Here is a 23,265-nt window from a genome sequence, read left to right on the forward strand (position 1 = left end):
GATGTTGAATGCCAAACTTAAACTGCTTGTCAGAATTGCAGATTTTTTTTCAAATTTGTATGTTTTTTTTTTAAGGCTACTCCTCATTCCTGAAATGTACTTAAATCTTGCCGTAAAGCATGCACACGAAAATGGAAAAAAAAATAAGAAATGTTAATTGTAACCTATAATTTTAATTCCATTATGCTTCCAGTATGTTGTAATATTTACAGTGAGCACTCGATTTGTTTTTGAAATGAAATGTCTGAAGCCTTTGTGGACTTGTTTATGGTCTTATTTTCTAAATGCTCTACTTTGTATTTAAAAACATTTGATATCATTAAATTTACATGATGAATTTTTACATCTGGTTATATATGTAAAACAAGGCTGTTTCTGGTGGTCGCCCATGACGGAGGCCTGGAAAGTCTGGAACTCCCACTGTTGGCCCCGTTGTACCCTAGTGTTAAAATTTTTTTAAATATCCAGATCATTTTCTAGTGAATGCAACATCTCAGCCATTTAATTACAGTGAGAGGAAAAAAGGATATACTGTACTTCAGATTACCTTCAGTGACATGGATGTTCACTGTCTTACAGTACCTAAGAGCTTAAGATCAAAATTAGATAATTGTAGATATGGCCAGGATGTTGGCACTGCTGGATCCAGTTCTCCAAAATAAAAGACCTTCTATAATGTTGTATTTTCCATCTGAAAACACTGCCATTTTATCCACATTCCATAAAAAAGATAATGGAGACCAATGTAACATTCATTCTCCCTCTGTGGGGGAATACAAGTTGTTGTCTTCCTGCTAAAGTATCATAGGTTTGTTGAAAAAAAAAAAAATCTAAAATGAACTCCGTGAAGTATTTGATCAATCTAGGTGAATGGTCTAGGCACATATCTCAGGTCCATAAATCATTAGCAAATGTCATTTTTAACAGAATTATAACAATCACTTTTACTTTACTTTTGTGATTACTTCGTTGTTAAATATACCGAATAACTCAAAAGTCATGTCATCTGAGAGCGTGTTAATTTGAAATCTTACACAAATATACACAACTCAGTTTGAAACTTAGACCTTTCCACTAAATTTGCTGTCAAAGGAACTCAATCCTGCAGTTTTCCCTCTTGCTGAAACATCAGTTCACTCTGATTATGTCAGTCGCAAATTGTTCCTTCAGGATGTCGCAGCCAATGCCTTGATACTTTTGTCTGTTTACTTCATTATGTTACACACCTGAAAGTGTACTAGCTAAATTCCCTGGGAAGAAGATCCATAACATCTCTTCCACTCATAATTTGTATATATGAAATGTTAAATGAAATTTATGTACAGACTTTTATAATAAATCATTCTCCTATACATGCAAAAAAAAGGATACTGTGGTGATTGGCAATAAATACATGACACAATGTTTAATGTACAAAACGGATTGTTATTGAGTACAGTTGCGTTATGGATTAAGGCCTTGGTTGTTTGCTGAGAGCTTTCACAGAGCTACCATCGTAACATTGTTATCGACGGTGGGAGGTATGACAAAACAACCACATGGGCCTCTGAGGCGTGGACGGATCTTTGGGGGGGGGGGGACGACGACTCTGTAAACGAACCCATGGGGGGTAGCTTTTCTCTATCCTGCCCCACCCTGAAAGTGGGTACATTCTGCCCCAGCGTGGTGGCGTCCAGCAGTGACGGACAGGTGCTGGAGGCGGGGTGAGACCGTGTGTGGCATTTACAGTACTGAATGCGGTAAGGCGGCCTCTTCCTCTAACGGCTCTGGGGGGGGGGGGGAGGTCAGGGCACCCCCATTCCCCCGCCCCCCCCCGCTGTGCTGAAGAGTGGCTGCCCGGAGTGAGGCCTAGAGTGAGGCCCAAGGAGGGGGAGAGGTCACTTGTCCCGGGTGAGGACCATCTCCGTTAGCCGGATCAGAGCGTCGCGTTCCGGGGAAGGCCGCAGCTTGCTGATCTGACGGATGGCCTCCTGACAGTACCGCTGGGCCAGATAGGTGGTCTGCTGGACGCCGTCGCTCTGATGGGGAGGAGAAGAGGGAGCGTGGGTGCGCGTGTGGACCTCGTCTTTAAATGGTCGGGCACCACTCTGTGCTGATAATGTAACCCCCGTTCCTCCCCTCCCCTCCCCACTTCCTGTACCTGCAGGACGTACTGCCAGGCTCGGTCCACGTCCCCGTTTGAGCTGAACCTCCTCATGATCATGGCGTGCAGCTCAGGAAACTAGGGGGAAAAAAATTAAACAAACATTGAATGCCCATCATTAAGGAGGAAGTTCTGTGCAACTCCAGCATCCCAGCACCAAACCGCCCATAGCCTGGCTTCCTGTGTTCCATGGCGACACATTCTGGAGACTCCGAGGAATGGGAGGAAATCAGAGAACATTTTATCAATAATAAAAACCTGTGAGCAAAGGGGATTTACTCCTGACACAAAGACATCATATTTTTGGTATAAACATGATGTAATAATGCAGGGAGTGATCTGTTTGTATATTTAGGTAACAACACTCCAAATGTGTGTAATACGTTAAATAAACGTTAGTTGGTGCTCTGCAGCTCAGGGACTCACTTTGGGAACAGAATGGTGCCTGTTACCAATATTTCAAACTATACAGGTAGTCAGTCACTGAACTGCAGGCACACTAGGACAAAAATAGCACCCAGGATGAAATTATTTACTGGGTGCAAATATAAACCGAGCACTCTACAACAGAGTTCTCAACAATGTGTGTTTGTTACATTTTTACTTAGAAATGCTCTCCAATTTTCCAATCTCAACGTGCCTACCTTACCCCCCCCCCCCCCCAAAGGGCATGTTGGTAAAAAGTAAACCCAGGGAAAATGTCCTAGCTGCATAATGAGACGTTCATTATCCAGGGGTATAGTGCATTCTACTTGGGTGTCCAACTGAACACTTTCCCTGGGTTTAAAATTTCCACTCATTCATTGTTCATGACTTAAAATGAAAACCCAGCCATGGATCTGATGTAAGTGAGGTCACGGTGATGGGGTCAAAAAGCTTTTTAAAACAATGACAACAGGTGGCCCTTGGAGCAGGACTGTCCTCACAAAAGGGCAACAGGTAATGGGAAAGGGACACATACACACACGCTCCCACACACACACCTGCTGACAGGCGAAAAGGACCGGCCCAGTGGCCAAGCCCAGCCTCAGGTCGGCCGCTGAAGGCTTCCCCAGCTGGTTAGCGCACGACGTGAAGTCCAGCACATCGTCGACCAGCTGCGGGACACATGAGATCACATGAGGTCATCCCTGATCTACTCCTGCTAATGCACTGGGGAGGACCAGAACTGCCCCAAATAGAGGCACTTCAGTACAACCCATTTCCAGCATCATCCTATGTTAATCATTTACTGATACAATCTGTGCATCCAATCACATTTGAGGAAAAAGGGCAAAATGTCTATTATAATACTGGATAATTATAATGCATATTTAGCTCTGGACTCTTGTGTACTGGGAGGAAAGAAATATTTAATTACAATCCATTTTCTACATCCTCAGATATTATTAATCTTTCAGTAATTCAAACAATCCGTTAATGCAAGCGTGGTTTTTTAGGAAGAAAGGTGGAAATGGTGCCTACTGTAATGCAAGATAATTATAATGCCTTTTATAAAGCTGGACTGCTACTGCTGTGCAATGTGGGGTGCCATGCTAGCAGAATGCATTTAATTACAACCCATTTGCAATATCATCAGGTATTAATCAAGGAGTTCATTCAAACAAGCCCTGATGCAACCATGATTTTGCAGGTAAAAAGGTCAGCGTGACACCTATTGTAATACTTGATGTTTATAATTCATATTATGATGATGTATACTATAACTGCTGTGTACTGAACTGACAAATGCTCACAAATAAATTCATAACAAGCCATATTCAGATATTAATATTCAGTCATTCAAACAATATGTTAATGCACCCATGCTGGAAAAAAGGGTCAAAACATGTGCTGAATAGTTGTGAACACAATGAAAATTACCTGAAATGCAATTCCAACATTTCTCCCATACTGGTAAGCGATTTCATGTACTTCTGGGTCAGAGTTCACGAGGATCGATACCTTGAATGCAAAGAGGGCAGCCAGTCAAACACCTTCCCGTTCACGCCGAAGCCTTTGCTCCATGCCTCCGTTATGTGTGTCAAGACAGAACGTACATACTGCTTTACAACTGTTGGCGATCAGGCTGGCGGTCTTCTTGAAGGTTTTCTCCAGGTAGTGTTTAAACCTCTCGTTCTCATTTTCCTTAGATCCCAGCTGCATGAATTCACCTGGAAACCAGGCCCCGTCGTTAGCCTGGGCGATCGCAGCTGTTGCACAATCCTCCATTGTTCGCTTACAGACAGGATGTGTTCTCTTTCCCAGAAATCCACATTTTATTTATTCATTTATTTTTTGTTTTGAAATGCCAAACATTCAGCTGGTAGCTATTAAACACAGGCATTGTAACGCTGCCTGCCTTTTCTGCAAATGGTCAGAAGTTATGCCCTGAGCGGTTGTCGTGGTAACCGTTTGTTTCCAGCAAACACAAAGGCACTGCTGATAATGGGCTCTTTCCTACTGTACTTAAGTCCTCATTTATCAGAGCAAAGAACACGTTAAGAAGCACTTAAAATGCCATAGTGTTTGCAGTGTGGCAACACAGTGAAGGAGCTGAAAGGCTCAGAGAGGTAGCGAGAGAGAGAAACAGAGAGAGCCATCTAGAAAAAGGTTGTCTAGGTCTTATACAGGTGTCCCTTCTGAGGGAAAGGTTTTTCTGGTGTTGACATGAGCAATAATAGTTATGCACACGAATAAAACGTATTGCTGAAAGTGGCCTAGAACCGTTATGCCCGTCAGCACTGAAACCTGCCTTGTGGAACACGGTACTAATGCCTCCAACGTCACACGTGCAGATTTAGAAAGAGCAGCGTTACCTCGCACCAGGTCTTCGATGACTTGCGATAACACCGCCACCACGGTGGTGTTGCCGATGCGGGCGAGGGCCACAGACGCTGCGGACAGGATGAAATCGCCCGCCAGGATCGCCTGTAAAACGAGGAGGAGACCAGAGACAGAGAGAGAGTGTCCTTCTTATAGTAAGCCCAAAAGAACACACCTTAACAAAACATGTGTTAACACAGATACTCTGAACAAAGTACTTGACATTAAGTTTCCACAGCTCTTAAGACCGCTAGCATGGTTCTTTGTTCGGCACTCACTATGCCATAAGGAAAGGTTCTTCTCATTATTTCAGACACGATGTCCATGCTTTTATCACATTACATCTATGTGTACCTCAAAGCTTACTGTAATAGGTGCTGTTTCGATACCCTGCTGGGGCACTGCTGTTGTACCCTGCTGTGTTACCCATTGCAAGGTACTTAACCCACAAATGCCTCAGTAAATGTCCAGCTGGATATTAATGGATAAAACTGTAACCTACACATATGCAAGTCGCTGTGAATAACAGAATTTGCTAAATTACAATAATGTAATGTAATGTAACCCGATGGTTTATCACTGACGCATTTCTAGCAATTCTGCACCTGTGCACTTCTTGAAACCCTTACATTATGCACTGCATACATCATGCCACTACAGACTCGTAAGTCTCTCCGGATAGCAGCTTTCACCAAAGGAATGAATAAATAATTCCAGATTGCACCTCGATATAACTGAAGAAATGAGGTTTCATTGCTGTGGGACATGGTGTGTGAGGAAGCTCTGCACCACCATCCCGTGGTGACAGCATGGCCATGCAGAGCCCTGATACGAGGTGGGGCCCCTGGCAGGGTCGTGGGCCAGGCTGACCTTTCTCTCACCCCACACTTCGCTGATGGTGCTCTTCCCCCTGCGGGTGTCTGACCCATCGATGACGTCGTCGTGCACCAGGCTGGCCGTGTGGATCATTTCCGAGATCATGGCTATGGATCTCTGACTAGGTAACAGATCCCTTCGAGAGAGAAAAAGAAACAAACAAATTAATTATGAAATGAAACCCTGTGTCACTGATGATCATTAAAAAAGACCTTCACCATAGACCATTATTGTTCTTTTGGCATTGCAAATAACTAAACAGGCGCTGTTCATATTTGGCTACGACTACTTTGCTGGCCTCTAACGGTAGGACGTTGTTACTGCGGGTGCCGCCCACTGGCGTCCACAGTAACAACATTCTGTTCTTGTCCCTCCAGCTGGGGGGGAAAATAAGCAGGAACGCAAACTTCAAGACTTTGCGTCTAAGAATGAATTCACGAGTGACCGCCCTGCACTAACAAAGGACCATATGCCAATCAACTTTTTAACACCAAATACAACTGTCTTTTAGCTGTCAGAAAACATGAACGTATCAGAACTCCATTTTAATTCTGCGAGCTGGGACACGTTTCAGAGGGGTTTTTCTGATTTTCAAAAATAAGCCATTCATATGAAGTTATGATCCCAACAAACTTCCTACCCTCTGGCATTTCACCCGTGCACGGCAGAAAAGTGCCCAGGCAAGCAGGGACCGCGCTGACATCTTACCCATCTCGGTTGCTATGAAGATTACAGGCGCGAGCCATAAGCACCACTATCATTGGTCGAAAGGCCTTGCCCTTTCCATCAAAGTAATATTCGCACAGAGACTTCAGCTCCGCTTTGGAGACAAACAGCTCCTGCAGAGAAAAAAAAAGCAAAAATCATAAGTTTTCAAACAACTAAAATCTTCCTGGTCGTAATGTATCTGGTATTACAGTAATCAAAAGTAAGTGCCAAAAAACAGCGACCGTTTCAATTTGCTATGACTCACCTTTTTGATATCATCATACAGATTTTTCAAGTCTTTCTGCGCAAGCGTGAAAGGGTCCTTTACTTTCGCGTCGCTGCTGGCCTTTTTGCAAGAGCAAATGTTGGATGTAGTGTACAGTGACCTAACATTATACCTACAGAAGAAAAAAAATAACACAATGAGAAATACAGCAATTTTACATATTTAGTATTACCATCGGACACTAGGTTGTTTTTTTGTGTTGGAAGTCGCTCTGGATAAGAGCGTCTGCTCAATGGATATAATATAATGCAATGACTAGCATAACATACCCCGCTAGAATGCTTGAATTTTTTCTCGCAAGCCTGCCTGCAGACAATACCTGGAAGAAATTAATAAAGAGGAGTGATAATCTACCTAAGACACACGTTTCAAAAAAAAAATAATAATACATCTCACTAATCAACTAGCAAGCTAAGTAGAAAGGTAAGAGCACTGTAAAGGCACATTATGGTAGATGTTAGCCTGGTCTGACATTGTTGCTCATTCAACTCGAATGGATACACTTATGTGCTTTTGTGCTGGAAGTCGCTCTGCATAACAGCGTCTTGCTAAATGAATGCAATGCAATTGCAGCAACTAGCACATTTTCAATTCGTAGCGCTGACAGAACTTTTTTTCAGCAAAGTTACACTAGCTAGCTTTCATTATGACGGGCAGGATGTACAGATATGCATCACCCCCAACCAATCAGTAGTTTGTTGGCTAGACGTCAGAAATCAAAGAAAGCTGTAAAGCTGTAACTGCAATCGAACCAATCACCTATTTGGTTAACTGCCAAAAGCAATGTGGATACACAGAGCTAACTGTCTGACAAGCTAAATCTGCATCCGTATAGCAAATGCAAGATCTGAATGTTGACCCTTAAGCCGAGAATGAATGGGATGGCGGTTAGCTCGCTAACGAGGTCATTCATCGGGTGGTTTAGTGATTCTAAGTAAATTGCTAACCTTACAATTTAAACTTTTCATGCTAACATTAGCTAGCTTGTGAAGCTATACTATATAGCTAACTATGTGGGTAGCTAGACTCTGGATGGTTGAGTTTTTGTACTTACATTAGCTACCTAGACTAGTCAGGTACACGCCATTCAAATAGCTAAAGAAGTAGCACATAAATGTCAGCCAGCTAGCGTTACATTTCGGTAGCTGATAGCTAACTGCTGACAATTTAGTGTGGCAGGCTATACTGCTAGCTACCGGTTGACCTTCTTGAGGTGACAGCACGCCCATGAATCGTTGACAGCCTCATTTAGCCGCCTAGCTCGCTGCAGAAGCCAGCGCCTCTGCCAAAACCACGAATTGCATCCTGTGTCCTCACCGACGACGCGGCTGCACCTCCAGCAGATCCACTGTTAGAAACGCAGAAGTTTTTTGGAAAGGCTGCACTGCCGACCATTAGCCTCCGGCAAAGCCTCCACGGGATCACCATGTTCTCCCACAAGCACCCATGCGGACATGTGTTGGAACACGCTAGGCAGGAAACGGAAACTCGTTTGAATGATGTAATAAGAAAAACCAATGTAACTAGCAACCAATGAAGCAGGATCACTGATACTTTGACAGCTGGACAACTTTCTAAACAAAGCTTGTTCTTTAGATAATGTTAGAAAGGATAAACAACAAAATGAATACATCGGGTCTGGGTAAATTTGTGGATGGCTCGCTTTCACTGGATGTTAGCCTTTAAAGTTATAGGGGTAAATAAGTGAAGTGTATAGCGTGTTAGCCACCTAGCTTTAAGGTAAAGACAAGAGAGAATGTGGCTGGCTGTGAAGCTAACTGGCCAGACAGCTGGCTAGCGACCACCGCGACATGACACGCAGAAGCTGCTGTTCAGTCTGCGCTTTCTTCCTCGTCGTGTCCAGTTTGTCATTGTTGACGGCAGTAGGTTTTGAATTTTGTGAAAACGGCGGCGATTGCTTCGACAGTAACAGCCAGTTGCTTTCCAGTTTCAAGAGAAGTAACTATGCTGGGGCCGGGAGGAAACTTGTCTCCAGTTTGGACTCCTTCACTTTGTCATGCAGGAAATTAATAGGTACTTTTCAGTAAATTTCAAACACAGTGCTAATGATTCGATCAATAAATATTAATGCTGCTGAGGGTGAAAAGGTATGGATTATGACAGTCAGTATGTTGCATCTTCGCACAACGTTTTCAATATGGTCTATGTTTTTAATAGACGCTTTCCCGCTGGATGAAGTACGAGACAATTTTGTCCGCGGTGTGAAAAACTGCATATTCTCAGTGTCTGAGCCAACCCCTCTCAAAGGCCGCCTGAGGGTTGCTGCAGTATCTAAGGTAAGCTGCAACGAAGACCAAGTGATTCACCTGCAGGAATGGTGTATTATCACATTTTCTCTGAGTAAGCGCCCTTGGCAATCCAATAAAAATAATTAGTAAACCTGGAATTGTGTCATGAAATCTTTATTTTGAAATATCCCCTGCATAACTTTCACCATCATATTATTCGTGGCCATTCGTAATTGATGGTGAGAATTGTGAAGCTGAGGTATTTGTGTATAGCACAACAGCAGAGTTGAGTGTGCAGTAATTGTGTCTGTACACGTTTAAGATGGAGAGCGCTTTGTTTCGCGTTGTCTCAGTCATTTCCTGTGGTCTCCACAGGAGGTCTTGGAGGAGCTGTTGGACCTGAATGTTTCTGTGTCACAGACAGCAGATTTTGTTCATTACTTCAGCGGTGGGAAACTGTGGCGTGGGTCAATCCCCCTTGCACATAGATACGGAGGGCACCAGGTATATGCAGTGACTTGACTGTTTTTTTTAACCGTATGTCTTAATAAGTATTTAAAATACAGTACTTCACTGATAATGCCATTATTTTCTAATTCCTGATTATTAGCCGTGTCCACTGGCAGATGTGTAACCTCATTTCCTGTAAGGCTGTTGTTGGAGTATGTTGAGTGTATTTGCAAACTTTTGTTGTTGGCAAGCACAACCCATTCCCTATTTTAATTGATGTTTCCCTCTAAAATTTTGGAAGAAAAATTAAAAACATTTAGGATCACTTTTTGCATAATCAGCAAGTTGCTCTTCAAAGAGCCCTTTTAACCACCCTTATTTATGCGCTACTGAGAATGCTTACTCCACATGTTTTTCCTTAATTTTGAACATAATTTACGCTGGGTGTCAAGGGTAATTTCTTTGAATTAGCACTACATCTCATTCTCACTCGGTACAGCTAACTGCTCTTTCCCTAAGACCTGAAACAGTTACTACATTACATCACTCTATTCCCTCTCCAAGTTTGGCATCTGGGCAGGACAGCTGGGAGATGGAAGGGCTCATTTGCTTGGTGAATACACCAACAGGTGAGTGTTGCTATAAACATTCAGACGGGCCAATTGCTTGGCTGTTTCTAAGTGCTTTGTATTACATTACATTATTGTCATTTAGCAGATGATCGTACCCAAAGTGACTTGTGACTTTATACAGCTGGATAGTTACTAAGGAAATTGTGGGTTGAATACCTTGCCCAAGGGTACAACAGCAATGTCCCAGCAGGGAACATTTCGGTTACAAACCTTGCTCCTTACCACTGTGCTACAAAATCCAATATCCTTTACTTTACATTGTATTACATTATTGTCATTATGTAGACACCTTTATCCAAAGCAACTTTCATAGGCTTTAATCATGTAATAATGGAAAGGGTATGGTTCAGGATGTGTTCGTGTTACTCTGAGTACACTGTATTTGCAGTGTACTTTCAACGAGTGTTGACTTTTTGTTTTTAAGTGTTACTTGGGAATCACTTTTGTGCTGTGACTGGCTCATAACTGTTATTACACTTAGTCCCAGTGGCATGACTTCTCAGAGTGAAGACACTTGCTCCCACTAATTCAGAATGACAATCTGATATGGGGGACAGCTCCACGTCCTGCCACTGAAGTTAAATAAGTTGGCACTTCTTTCCGCTCAACAAGAGCTTTCAGAGTTGTCAAGAATGAGGCTGCAGTTGCTGCCTGACATGCTGACAGAATGTTCACAAGCACCAGAGCTGACCTCACCGCTTACGAAAATTCCGATGTGGCAACGGAATGTGTTGATGTGAACCTCTGGATATTGGATATATGACTAATTCATTAATTTGCAGTGGAAATTACATATGACAAGACAATGTGAACACATGAGAAATAAATATTTCCCGTTTACCAGGGATTGAGTGAAATCATAACTTGCATCATTATATGTTTAACGTGTCTGAAGGTTGAATTGGTGTGCAATATTTTGGCTTGTAGGAACGGTGAGCGATGGGAACTACAGCTGAAAGGCTCTGGAAAGACCCCATATTCACGGTAATATTTGTCTCTAGGATGTTTTGCTTTGGGCACTTTCTGCCTCCAACAGCTGATCCAACAGCGGATCATCTTGCCCAGCACTCAGCCCTAGCCAAAACTAATGTTAAAAAAAAGATTAAGATGAACCAGGGACAGAGTGGATCTGGGGAAAGACGCCTGGATGTTTTTTGTTCTGTTTTCTGGCAACAGCATGTAGTGAGCAGAAAATGTAGTTGTGCCGCAGGCCAGTAAAAATGCCAAAGCTTTGTGTCTTCATATGATGACCGTACAGTGAGCTACACAGTATCTGAAGAAAAATCAGTGGTGGTTTGGGATGCAGTCAGCAAATAGGGGGTGGCCAGGGTGCATGCAGTTTTGTAGAGAAGACTGAGAGGTGGATTGTGAGGGGAAGTAAGCTTGCATGTGGTATGTGCTTCACAGGTCAGGAGATGGGCGGGCCGTCCTGCGCTCCTCTGTCAGGGAATTCCTGTGCAGCGAAGCCATGCACTTCCTGGGCGTGCCCACCAGCCGAGCTGCCAGGTAACTTGGACCCATGGCCACAGGACACATGCTCGCCCAGACATACAGGGCTGTATTCATAAAGCGTCATAATCAGTGGCCACAAAACTATGAATGAGGTCATGTTCTCAGCATCTGAGTATCTGACAGCGTATGAAACACTCATGTTTCTGTGGTACCTGAACACTTTTGAAAACTTTGGGCCGTTAAAACTACTACCATTACAACTTTGCGCACTACTAGGTGAAAAACCTGTTTGTTCAGAATGTACTAATGTGAATAATGAATAATGTAGTAATAATAATAATGGAGTATTATGCACTGAATGCCCAACAGCTTTGTATTTTTCTCATGCATAGTTATAATGATTCACTTTTAAAATGTCATATGTAGTGTGATGCAACACACCGAGCTCACTTCTGTAGTTCTGTACGAGTGTTGTGATCAGTCATTCTGTGTTTGCTGTGATTTAGAGATCAGTTGGAAATTCGCTGCCATTCAATGAGAGCTACTGTGAATTACAAAAGGGTCAGTAGACACAAAAAGGCATTTTCACATTTATGAGCTGTGTCTTTGAGCTTGAACACTTCTGCATAGGAAGGATCGGGTCTTTGCAATAGCTCCTCTGTGTCCATTACAGCCATTAAATTCAGCTGGATCTCTTCCCGTTTTTCGGGATTCAGCCAGCCTCTGTCAAAGCTGTTACAGAGTATGGTTTTTCATTGTTAATATTGAACCACAGACAGAAAATGGTCCCCTGAATAAACATCACCGAGAGGCCTGCGGGCTTGGATGGCTAACGTAAACACAACCGTGCCATTGATATGAAATTACAGTCTGAGGGGGTGGAAATCATTATACCAGAAGGCTTTCAAGAATGTTAACATTCAGGCCACAGAGGAACTGACACCGACTCAGACTGTCATCTGTTCAAACATTATTGAGATTAACTACCGGGCTTAGGTTTGACAGCTTGTGAAATTTGACATTTTTACTTAAACTCCTTAAGGGTCAAAGAGATTTAGGTGGAAGTTTCAGTCTGGAATCCTTGCAAAGCTATCAAACAGGAGGGTATCCAATGTCCTCTTTATTACAACCATATATATATATATATATATATATATATATATATATATATATATATATAAATTTTTTTGGCTTAAATATTTTCTGTTCTGTTTCAAAGCATTATTTTAAGCGAGGAGCCTGTTTGGAGGGACCAGTTCTATAATGGGAATGTGAAAAAGGAGAGAGGTAAGAATTGCAGAAAAGGCAGACACTGTCATCAGTGATGTTCTACATCCCACATCACACTTACACGCACAGTCTCAGGTAGTCACCAACGTCACCATCTTCTTGCCCCTTTGAGACGTTTTTAACTGTGGTCACTTTTACTGGGGCGAGATAAAGCCACAATCTGCTTATTGGGATTGTGTATGTATTTACATTGTTCTTATGTACGAAACACACTTTATTTCATGAACTATGATGCATGCATCAGTGTTGTCCGAGATAGAAATGTGAGTCTGAAATGGAAAATGCATGTTATTTCATTTTGTGTTAGGAAATATTTTATGAAATATTTCAGTTGAAATGCTGAAATTGAAAGGTGATATAATCCTTTCAAACCAAAGAACACAAGTGCTTCCTTTCAGCGAAGATGCATTGAAAAAATATTATTCTGCAAAGCAAAATAAGAACGGGATTTCTGTCTCTGTAGGCGCCGTTGTCCTCCGCTTGGCCAAGTCATGGTTCCGCATCGGATCACTGGAAATCTTATCCAAAGCTGGTGAGCTGGACCTGCTACGGTGAGATTCTCCAAGTCCAATACCACTCAGTTCACTTAGATTTAAAAGTCTGGGTCAATGCTGAAAAAGGGAAAGATCAAGTGAAACAAAATGCTTATTTCTCTAACCATGTTTTATATCTCTTTCTCAAGGAAGCTGTTAGACTATGTCATTGAGGAGCATTTCCCTTCTGTAAAACCAAGTGAGCCAGACAAATATTTGGTAAGTGTTGAAATAAACATTGAAATAAACAGTGAAATAAACATGAAAAAGTGCACACATCTTTTTCTCTCAAATTTAAGTGAGAAAAATTCCTTGCTTAAATCCACATTTCAACTGATATTAACCTTGGCACAGCAGCTTGCACAGTAACGGCCCCAGTTTTTAAAAGAGAAACTGCTTCTTTTTAAAGAGCACTAACATCCACCTTTCCAAAGGGTACTACTTAAATAACTGCTCTGCTGTGTTTTGGCCTAGATTAAATCTCCTCGAGGCTGTTGAGGTGGAAAACACGCAGGGTTACATAGTACCCCGATAATAAAACTGTGCTTATCTTAATCACAGGCAGCAGTGCATTTCACAGTTATGCAAGTGCTTCGGGATCTAGATTCTAATGGTTTTATTTTGTGAATAACTAATGTAGAGTGTACAAGTATTACTATATGTGTATTCATTTCTTGCACAACATCTTTATGAAAATCAACAGTCACCCATCTCCTAATGTTGGATAAAGAAAGTTAAAAAAAAAGTAATGCTGCAGTTAAATTTGGACTGAAAACATTTTGGCCAAAGCGATTTGTGGGTATGTTAAAGTTGTGCCTAAATTTAAGGACAAGATTTTAGCTCACAGCTATGCAGTGCATTTATTCAACAGTGACACAAATTGCCTGTGATAATGGCTTGATTTAATTTTAAGTGTGACTGTTCTTTCATTTTTGTCTTTCCACTCAGGTTTTCTACGCAAAGGTTGTGGCTGAAACAGCTCAGCTTATTTCACAATGGATGTCAGTTGGCTTTGCACATGGTAAATCTGTCAGATTGCACACTCCCCACGGCTTCCCGAGATTTCTCTGTCACATTGCATTGGACTGCACTGGTATCCCAGAATGCCCTGTGCCCGTTTTAAATTCCAGTCTACTGAACCGGTGTCTCAAAATTCCTCTACAACGGCTGACTGCTGAGAAGACATTTCTTAATTTTGCCATTCATTTGTGTATATTGGAACCAGCTTTTTAGCACTTTTGCACTATTGTTTAAACTGTTGGAGCATTGCCTGACACACTGAGAAAGGCCTTCTTTTAAACCTGTTTCAGGAGTGTGCAACACGGATAACTTCAGCTTGCTCTCAGTCACCATTGATTATGGCCCCTTTGGATTTATGGAATCCTACAACCCAAGTAAGCAGGGTCTTATTAATTGCTGGAATGTTTGTTTTAGTCAGATTTATCAGCAGGTGACAGATTGTAAGTGCTGAGGAGATTTATGACAACTTTCTCTGTAGCTGCGGTGACATTTTCTGTTTTAATTAATGAGATTGTTTGGCAACAACTCTGATAAATAACAGACCTCTGCCAGCGGTATGTTTAGTACGTGTTTGGCATTTGTTTTTATTGAAAAATCTCTTTTATATGCTTTAGAAATTCAGTTTAATCCGCCTTCAAGGCAGTCTAAATTGAGAGCCGCAAAGGGCTGGAGATTTCAGCTCACGGCAAAAATCCATTTTTCTTCTCCTGAATGGTGCCTATTGTTCGGAAGCGAAAGCTAATTATTTCCGCCCGCTCCGCAGACTTCGTACCCAACACCTCAGACGAGGAGGGTAGGTACAGCATAGGAAATCAGGCCAACGTCGGCCTGTTCAACCTGGAGAAGCTGGGAGAGGCCCTGTGGCCCGTGCTGACCCCCCCGCAGCAGACCATGTGAGTACCTCACAGCCCCCTGCCATGGTGGATGGGCTGCATCAATGCAGCGTGTAGCAGCAGTGCAGTGTGGTAGTAGGAGCAGGGCTTGTTAACCCTAGGTTGCTGGTTTGCTTCCTAGGTGGCACTATTGCTGTTGAATACTAAATTTTAGTATTTCAACTAAAATAAAAGCATAAAAGAATGACATGTGAGCAATGTAACACTCATAAAAAAAGGTATATGTTTATAATAAGTGGAATACAGTATAATAATTATGTAGTTATAATAGCTGGAATACCATTGCATTGACACGTTTTATAGAATCTGTTCTGTGTGTGTTGGCAGTATTTGTGGGGTGGCAGTGTAGCATAGTGGTAAGGAGCAGGGCGTGTAACTGAAAGGTCGCTGGGCTGATTCCCTGCTAGGGCATTGCTGTTGTACCCTTGGCCAAGGTACTTAACCCTCAATTGCGTCAGTAATTATCCAGCTGTATAAATGGATAACATGTAAAACTGTAACCTATTTAAATTGTTCTGGGTAAGAGTGTTGGCTAAATGACAATAACGTGATGTGTTTTTGAACAGGGCTATGCAACTGCTGAAAGAATATCCTCGGATTTACCATGCAAGGTAAGAGCGAGAGTCTGGGCTTCCTGCAGAGTAACACATTCACATATTTGTTTGGCAGAGGGAGTCTGTCTGCACCCCCCCACATTTAACAGAAACAAGAGTCAGACTCCGGATCATTCAGTCTACAGCAGGGATTGACATCAATGTGAAGAAGAAACATAGACACAGTTTTATTCCCAATAACTTGCACCTTCTTTTCACAGAAGGGTAAATGTGTGTTATACAAACTACATTTTCTGTATGCTAAGTAATGCCGTCTAACATGCCTCATTGGCTTTATTTTACTTACTGAATTGTTGCCTCGTCTGTACGGCCCATTTGTTTCAGAAAGTTTGTGCTGGAAGTCGCTCTGGATAAGAGCGTCCGCTAAATGAATGTAATGTAATGTCATGTTGGTTTAATTTCAGGTTTCACGAGTTATTTAAGGCAAAGCTGGGCTTGCTGGGAAGCCAAGAGAGTGACGGCTATCTGATTGCTTTTCTCCTGAAGGTGAGTGCCTCTGCCTCTGTCTCTCTCCTCCGTCAGAATGACTGGCATGTCTGTTAGAGGGGTGCAAGCAGCGAATGCGGTGAATGCTTATGTTTTCCTGCACACTGGGGCCTGCTCAGTGAGCGCGCTCGTTCCTGGTGTCTCCCCAGCTGATGGAGGACACGGGGGCGGACTTCACCATGACCTTCAGGCACCTCAGTGAGATCTCCGCCCGGCAGCTGCAGGACCTCGCGATCCCACAGGTGGCGCCGCAGCTCCCCCTACAGCGATACAACACATTGTCCTTCTGCTTCTGAAGGATTCAGACCCTCCCTGTGCTTGTTGTTTACCCATACTGCATCTGTCTTTGTTCATGGCACAATGGCACTTCCTGGTTCAGATTTACAGTATTCAAAATGTTTCAGGGTCTAATTCCTGAAATTAATTAATTGAAATGATGAAATGGTAATGCTTGTTAGGATCAGTAGGATAGTACATTATTCAGATATGAGCCACGCAGCACTATGCATGTGAACAATGTTGATGTCCCCCCCTTCCTTACATTCTCAGGAGATGTGGGCCCTCCAAGATCTCTCTGCCCACCAGTTCTTCTCCGAGTGGGTCAGCTTGTACCTGCAGAGGCTGAACAGGTAAGATGCTCCCAGGTAGCAGATGAGCCCAGCTCAGTAGACGTAACACTTGGTCTTGTCCTCATGCTGGTGCACTGTATGTATGTTGTGTGTGTGTCTGCGTGTGTGTGTGTGTGTGTGTGCGCTCGCGTGTGCGCGCGCGTGTGTGTGTGCGCGCATGCGTGCGTGTGTGTGCGCGCATGTGTGCGCGCGTGTGTGTGTGTGTGTATGTGCGCGCGTGCGTGCGCGTGTGTGCGCGCATGTGTGCACGTGTGTGTGCGTGTGTGTGTACACGTGTGTGTGCGCGTACGTGCAGTTTTTCATGTGCGTGTGTGTATGTGTCACACTGTCATGTGATCCTACCTTGGTGTGAATGTAAAGGAAGTCGTTTCAGCAGTGCTATCTGTGTTTATAGGTAGAAAGTTTCTCACTGTTGAAATCTTCACTTTCGCCTTTCCTTCACTCTCAGATCTTGTATGATGTGTGGCATTGTACCTGAGAGAAAGAAAAATGACCAAGCTATGAATGCTTGAACTTTTGTAGATTGGAACTTAAAACCATGTTCCTACATTGGCACCTCAGAAAAACACACATAGAGGAAGCTGATGGATCTGTCACACAGTGTCACAGCCGAGTTCTTTTACTCCACTGTGGTTGTTTTCTCTGTAAATGCATCATTTAAGTAGAGTCCCTGTAGGAGTGTTGGCTCATTTCAGTTGGTGTTCATACAGTCTGCCCTCGTGTTGATTACCCGCAGGCAGGGAGAGGATTCGGATGCAGAGCGGCGGAGCAGGATGAAAGGTGAGTAAATGTGTGTGGTGGCCATTTTGTCCTTCCACCACACAGGTAGGCCTGATTGCCATGTTTAGGCATCGCAGGACCAATGGTGCAGCTTTCAGACTGAAATGATAAGTGACAAAACAAAGGGATGTGATCCTGGACCCTTTTTGTACTCCAGCAACATTAAAAGTGCATCTGTTTATCAAGGTGTATATTGAGCATATTGAAAACGCATCATTATGTATGTCCATGGCTGGTTTTGTAAAGAAAAATAAAGCAATCTGAATATTGATGTTTTTTTTTGGCTGTGATTGGCTTGAGTGGCTTTGATTGATTGCTGTATGCCTCACTACAAACAGCCAAATTGCAGTTGCCTTTGGTGATGTTTGAGACTGCAAACCACCATTGCCGATATTCAGACATCATCATGCTCCATCTTAGTGATGAGGATCAGCTGGTTACACAGCCATTGTTAATAGGCCATTGTTAATGATCACACAAGGACCCAGAGCTCACCAGTGTTCATCAACGCCACATGCCACATCTTATTTAGCAATGCATTATGGGTTTAGTATCCACCCTGATGGATGTCAGTGAGTGTGTAACAGCAGACCAATCAATAGTGAGGTACAAGTGTGATGGTGTGGGCAGAAATATCTAGTCACTCAAGAACTGCATTTGTAGCGATTTTTCTGACAGACCGACTGCACAGTATGAGTGGTTCTGGGACGTAATGGAGTTCTGGATGTCGAGCTGGTTCAACAAAATGTCAGCAGAGACATTTTGTCATTTTCTCGACTGTAGATTTCTACCAGGTGGGAGTGATGAGTTTCTTTTGCTTCTTCATTTTCATTTTCATTTTAAATGCAGGAGTCAATCCGAGATACGTCCTAAGGAACTGGATGGCAGAATCTGCAATCGGGAAAGCAGAAAAGGATGATTTCTCTGAGGTAGTCAATTCCATTAACCTTATATCCGCTCTCTACCTTGAAGTATATTATGAGTACCCTTTAAACAGAGTTTTTTTCCTTTTCTGGCTGATGTGTGTAGGGAGAGTACTCTAGAGCAGCGTTTATCAAACCTCTCCTGGCGGCCCACTGTCCTGCATATCTTCTATCTATCCTTGCTGCTTGATTAAATCAGGTGTGATGAGTTCAGTCAGGTAGGTAGAGCAAGGATAGACAGAAGATATGCAGGACAGTGGGCCGCCAGGAGTAAGATTGAGAAACACTACTCTAGAGAGTGTTCCACAAGCAGCTAATATGTTTTGCTATATCAGGTATTACCACTAGGTGGTGACATTTAACTTGATTCTTGTCAAGATGAAGCTATACATTACATTATAAAATAGAAACTCAAATTTCCAACTTACTTAGCGAATGTGCATTTTGGTACGTAGCCAGATTTTAGACCCAATCCAGCTCATCCTAGCGCCATGAGGGTCAGTGTTTTTGTTGTAGAACTGAAGATGTCCACACTGTAGCAGCAGCGGCTGACCTCCCTGCGGTGTTACCCCCCTAGGTGCAGCGGCTGCAGGAGGTTCTGCGACTCCCCTTCCAGGAGCAGGAGAGGGCAGAGGGGGTTGGGTACGCCGCCCGCCCCCCTCGCTGGGCGGACAGTCTCAGGGTCAGCTGCTCCTCCTGACGGCCCCCGGAGCAGCGGTGGACGGGGAGGGGGCAGGGCCAAGCGGGGACAGTGCTGTCCCAGCTTTTAATTGGACGACATCCTGCCGCATCCTCTCCTTTCTATAAAAACACACGTGGGCCAGTTTCACAGATGTTGCAAGGCTGAAGTCCGTAGCTTGCTCTCCGTAGCCGTGTTTACTTCTGTCTGCATGGAAGATGGAAATGGATTTTATAAAAATATACATGCATCCAAAGCTACATGTATATGCAAAGCTGCATGTATATGCTGCAAGCTTTGGATAGATGGCAAAAGTAGAAAATGTCAATCAAGGAAAAAAAAGACTCATACACTGATGTACAGCTCCCAAAATAAGTGATTTTATTAACGTAAAGCAGGAGGGCAAAAGTTTGTTCTGTTCTTTGTCAGTGGGGGTTGCCTACTTTTTTGAGAATGGAAGAAAAAGGCATTTACAAAGTGCAGCCATGTAAAACGTCTATGCTGAAATAAATACAAATACAGTGGCAGGAGACCGGATAATAAACCGTTCCAGCTGATCATGGTGCCCCTGCTTAGTTTCAAACCGCAAATACTAGAGAGTCAGCCCTTTAGGGCCTCTTTGCTCTCGGGTATACCGGTCGCTGACACACATGAAGCACACAGTGAGGGGGTAATTTTCGTAAATGTTGACCCCACCAGACTGAGTGGGGAAAACTCTGAATAAGCACCTTGTGTCTGGCTGGAGATCATCCTGGAGACGGATGTGCCCCAGACACACATCCTGTAACCGTGACCTCTGGTCTCGAGCTGCTGCAACCTTAGAAAGTACCTGGACCAGGCCTGGTCCTTCATCCCTTCCAACATAACATTACATTTTTACATTATTGGCATTTAGCAGATGCTCTTAACCAGAGCGACTTACATCAATTGCAGGTTTTTATGCAGATGGATATTTACTGAGGCACTTGTGGGTTAAGTACCTTGCCTAAGGGTACAGCAGCAGTGCCCCTGTGTGGAATTGAACCGGCAACCTTTCGGTTACGAGTCCTGCTCCTTAACCACTATGCTGCACTGCTGCCTCTCCAACAAAATCATGTTCACAAATTGCACACATACTACTCATCAGAGATATTGAAGTATGCTTGCAGATCTGAGATATGTAATGAAAAACAGCTATAGGCACCCCTCTTTCAACACACATAGTTTATTTATTTGGCCGGGCTGCAATCCCAGCCAAATTTTTGTTTTGTTTGTTTGTTTTTGTTTTTTTGTCTCAGCGCTCAGGTTTCTTGAGTCTTACCCTTAATGTTCACGTTAGAAGGTGAAAAAATAGGCTTCCAGTCATAAAAATGTTAATACAATATATTACATGTGATGCATAGTGAGCCAAAACGCAAGATCCTTATATACACATTTTAAATCTGAATTTGGTGTTCACATAACACAGTAGTTGCTGAACCTATCTACACTCCCACTTCAAAACAAGATGCATGAAAAAGAGATGGATGACATACATGAAATTCCACATATCACGTGCATATTTTGGCGAGAGCTTTGAACTGTTCGATTCTGTCAGGTATTTCAGTCCGCCTCGGCACTTCAGCAGCCTTACTGGTCGGCCCGTTTCTTCCGCATCGCTAACATTAGTTCTGACATGAAGTCGCCACCAGGGGGCCCTGCCGCCACAGGTTCTGTCCTCTTCGGCGGAGGCGGGCCAACTTTTTTCAGGACGGGGGCAGGAGCGGCTGACATGGCAGGGGCCGGCGGCGGCGGGGGAGGTGGGGGCGGAGGTGGGGGAGGACCTCCTCCGCCCGCTCCAGGGCCAGGCCCGAGGGCTGGAGGAGGAGGGGGCAGGAAGTCAGGGGGCGCGTCCAGAAGGTCGCTGGGAGGAGGAGGCAGCGGGAAGTCGTTCATGGGCGGAGGCGGGAAGTTAGCCGCTGGGAGAGGAGTGACAGCTTTCAGCGCGGCCTTTAAGTCTTTCTTGGCGGCCAGGGGCGGTGGCGGGGGCGGCATCATGGGGTCTGGGGGTGGGGGTGGGAGCGACATCATGGGGTTGGGGGGTGGGGGTGGCAGGAAGTCATCTGATGGGGGAGGAGGTGGCAGAAAGGAGGCGTCGCCATGATCCTTTGAAACACAAAAAAAGTTGATGTTATATTAGTTTTAATGTTGTTACCATACACCACATCACATGATTATCTGATAATTATTATCCTTACATAATAGAACCAAACAAGCACTGCTCAGAGGCTGCAACTACTTTGCTGGCCTGTTTTGCCACCTAGTGGTAGAATGAGGTACTGCTGGTGATTTGGGGGAGCTGTTCAGGCAGGCATTGAGTGGATGAGAGGGGGATGTTACTGTTTGTAGAGCTTCCCCCTTTTGCGGCCAAAAACCCAGCCATGACACTGTCATAAAGAGACAGGCAAGACTGGTGCTGTCACCAGAATCACAGCCCAACCGTGTCCCAAACGTCCGGCCCCTTATGTTTTGAATCTCCCGAACCACAACAGCGGGCATCACGCCGACCTGTGTGGGGATGAGCCGCCACCCCCCCCCCTCGGACCTGGCAGCTCTGTGCGCAGATTGCGGGAGCAGATGCCAGGGCCGGCCGGTGCCAGCTAATGAAGTGTTTCCAGACGCGCGGATATTTCCGGGACCGCGGGTGGGGCGGCAGACGGTGCCGGACCCGCTGCAGAGCGCGCTAAGCGCTTCGGGGGCAAACGAAAAGCGCTGGGTGTGAGAAACGGAGCCGGGGACGGCAGCTCGCTGCTCGCCGATTCAAGCTGGGAGAGGTCAGCGCTCGCAGTCTGGCTTGGAAGGCTGCTTGTGAGTTCTGGCAGCAGGGTTCTTAGTCTCTGGGTTAAAGTGAATAAATAGGTGTCAGCTGGCGGCAATGGTTTCTGCAAATGTTTGTGTGTGTGTGTGTGTGTGAGTGTGTGAGTGTGTGTGTGTGAGTGTGTGTGTGTGTGAGTGTGTGAGTGTGTGAGTGTGTGTGTGTGTGTGTGTGTGTAAATTCAGACCCAGGGGCACTGTTTACGATTTTAGCTGATAATGTTTGTCAGAGTGCTTCCTCAGCACGAGAATATCGTGTCTAATGGATTCAGAGGAGCTATCACAGCTTTCAGTTAATAACGGCACCTGCTGTATCACACATTACAGCTGCAGTGGTAGAGAAAGCACGCTTATATGCCTACAATACTGACTGCAACATCCACAGCAAGTGTACATGTATCTGGCGGGTTAAAGAGTTGTGTATTGAGTGTAACTAAGCTGTGAAAGCACTGCAGAAGGGTTGGTGTGTATATTAGGAACAAGCTTGTGTCTGGCATTACATTCCTTTGATTACAGCAGGAAAACATACCCAATAGTTCAATTAACCACTGGGACTGATGAACCTCAGTATTTTATAAACAAGGACAAAATATGTTACTTGTAACAGAGAATTAAATTGCACGAAGTACCATACATAACACGTTTAGTGATAAGAACAGGCAGTTCAGCCTAGCTAGACTCAAATCGTTTACACATATTAAAATACATGCTGTATAATGTGTTTTAGACATGACTGATATCCAGAGTCAGCCATGTTCTAATGTGCTACAGACGTGCCACTATGTCATACCTTGGCGTCACCTCGTTTCCAGGCCTCAGAGAAGGCAGTGGCGATGGGCGGGCCCGGGGGTGGGGGTGGGGGTGGGGGCGGGGGTTGGGCAGCATGTCCATTGGGCTGAGGGGCAGTTTTGGCTGGAACAGGACAGAACCATGCTGAGAACGGCCCATTTCACAATACACAATTCTATTACGCCAACATCACATT

General features: G+C 44.1%; 3 protein-coding genes across 3 annotated transcripts in view; 1 reads left to right on the forward strand and 2 right to left on the reverse strand.

Moving 5' to 3' along the window:
* Positions 1–6: 6 nt before the first annotated feature.
* pdss1 (prenyl (decaprenyl) diphosphate synthase, subunit 1) lies at positions 7–8,271 on the reverse strand. Its single transcript, XM_036520994.1, has 11 exons — positions 8,136–8,271; positions 7,088–7,137; positions 6,798–6,930; positions 6,533–6,663; positions 5,819–5,960; positions 4,942–5,053; positions 4,187–4,296; positions 4,007–4,087; positions 3,127–3,240; positions 2,141–2,221; positions 7–2,018 (listed from the first exon to the last, which is right to left on the reverse strand). Exons 1-11 carry the CDS (start codon positions 8,244–8,246, stop codon positions 1,878–1,880), a joined length of 1,206 nt encoding a protein of 401 aa, XP_036376887.1. The 5' UTR covers positions 8,247–8,271; the 3' UTR covers positions 7–1,877.
* An 87-nt stretch (positions 8,272–8,358) lies between these two features.
* LOC118772552 (protein adenylyltransferase SelO-like) lies at positions 8,359–20,347 on the forward strand. Its single transcript, XM_036520992.1, has 19 exons — positions 8,359–8,852; positions 8,997–9,115; positions 9,443–9,571; positions 10,082–10,146; positions 11,077–11,133; positions 11,557–11,655; positions 12,821–12,888; positions 13,355–13,442; positions 13,574–13,643; positions 14,373–14,445; positions 14,735–14,818; positions 15,208–15,337; positions 15,904–15,948; positions 16,356–16,437; positions 16,587–16,679; positions 16,987–17,066; positions 17,803–17,846; positions 18,696–18,775; positions 19,347–20,347. The coding sequence occupies exons 1-19, from the start codon at positions 8,630–8,632 to the stop codon at positions 19,467–19,469; spliced, it is 1,752 nt and encodes a 583-aa protein (XP_036376885.1). The 5' UTR covers positions 8,359–8,629; the 3' UTR covers positions 19,470–20,347.
* A 401-nt stretch (positions 20,348–20,748) lies between these two features.
* The window catches only part of LOC118771982 (amyloid beta (A4) precursor protein-binding, family B, member 1 interacting protein), a 30,567-nt gene continuing 28,050 nt past the window's right edge, over positions 20,749–23,265 (reverse strand). The window contains exons 13-14 of the mRNA XM_036520196.1: positions 23,071–23,192; positions 20,749–21,572 (exon numbers count right to left, since the gene is read on the reverse strand). Coding sequence (XP_036376089.1) covers positions 21,057–21,572; positions 23,071–23,192 — 638 coding nt within the window. The 3' untranslated portion in view covers positions 20,749–21,056. The remainder of the gene's footprint in view (positions 21,573–23,070; positions 23,193–23,265) is intronic.

The sequence above is a fragment of the Megalops cyprinoides genome, chromosome 2 (assembly GCF_013368585.1).
Source record: "Megalops cyprinoides isolate fMegCyp1 chromosome 2, fMegCyp1.pri, whole genome shotgun sequence".
Taxonomy (NCBI): domain Eukaryota; kingdom Metazoa; phylum Chordata; class Actinopteri; order Elopiformes; family Megalopidae; genus Megalops; species Megalops cyprinoides.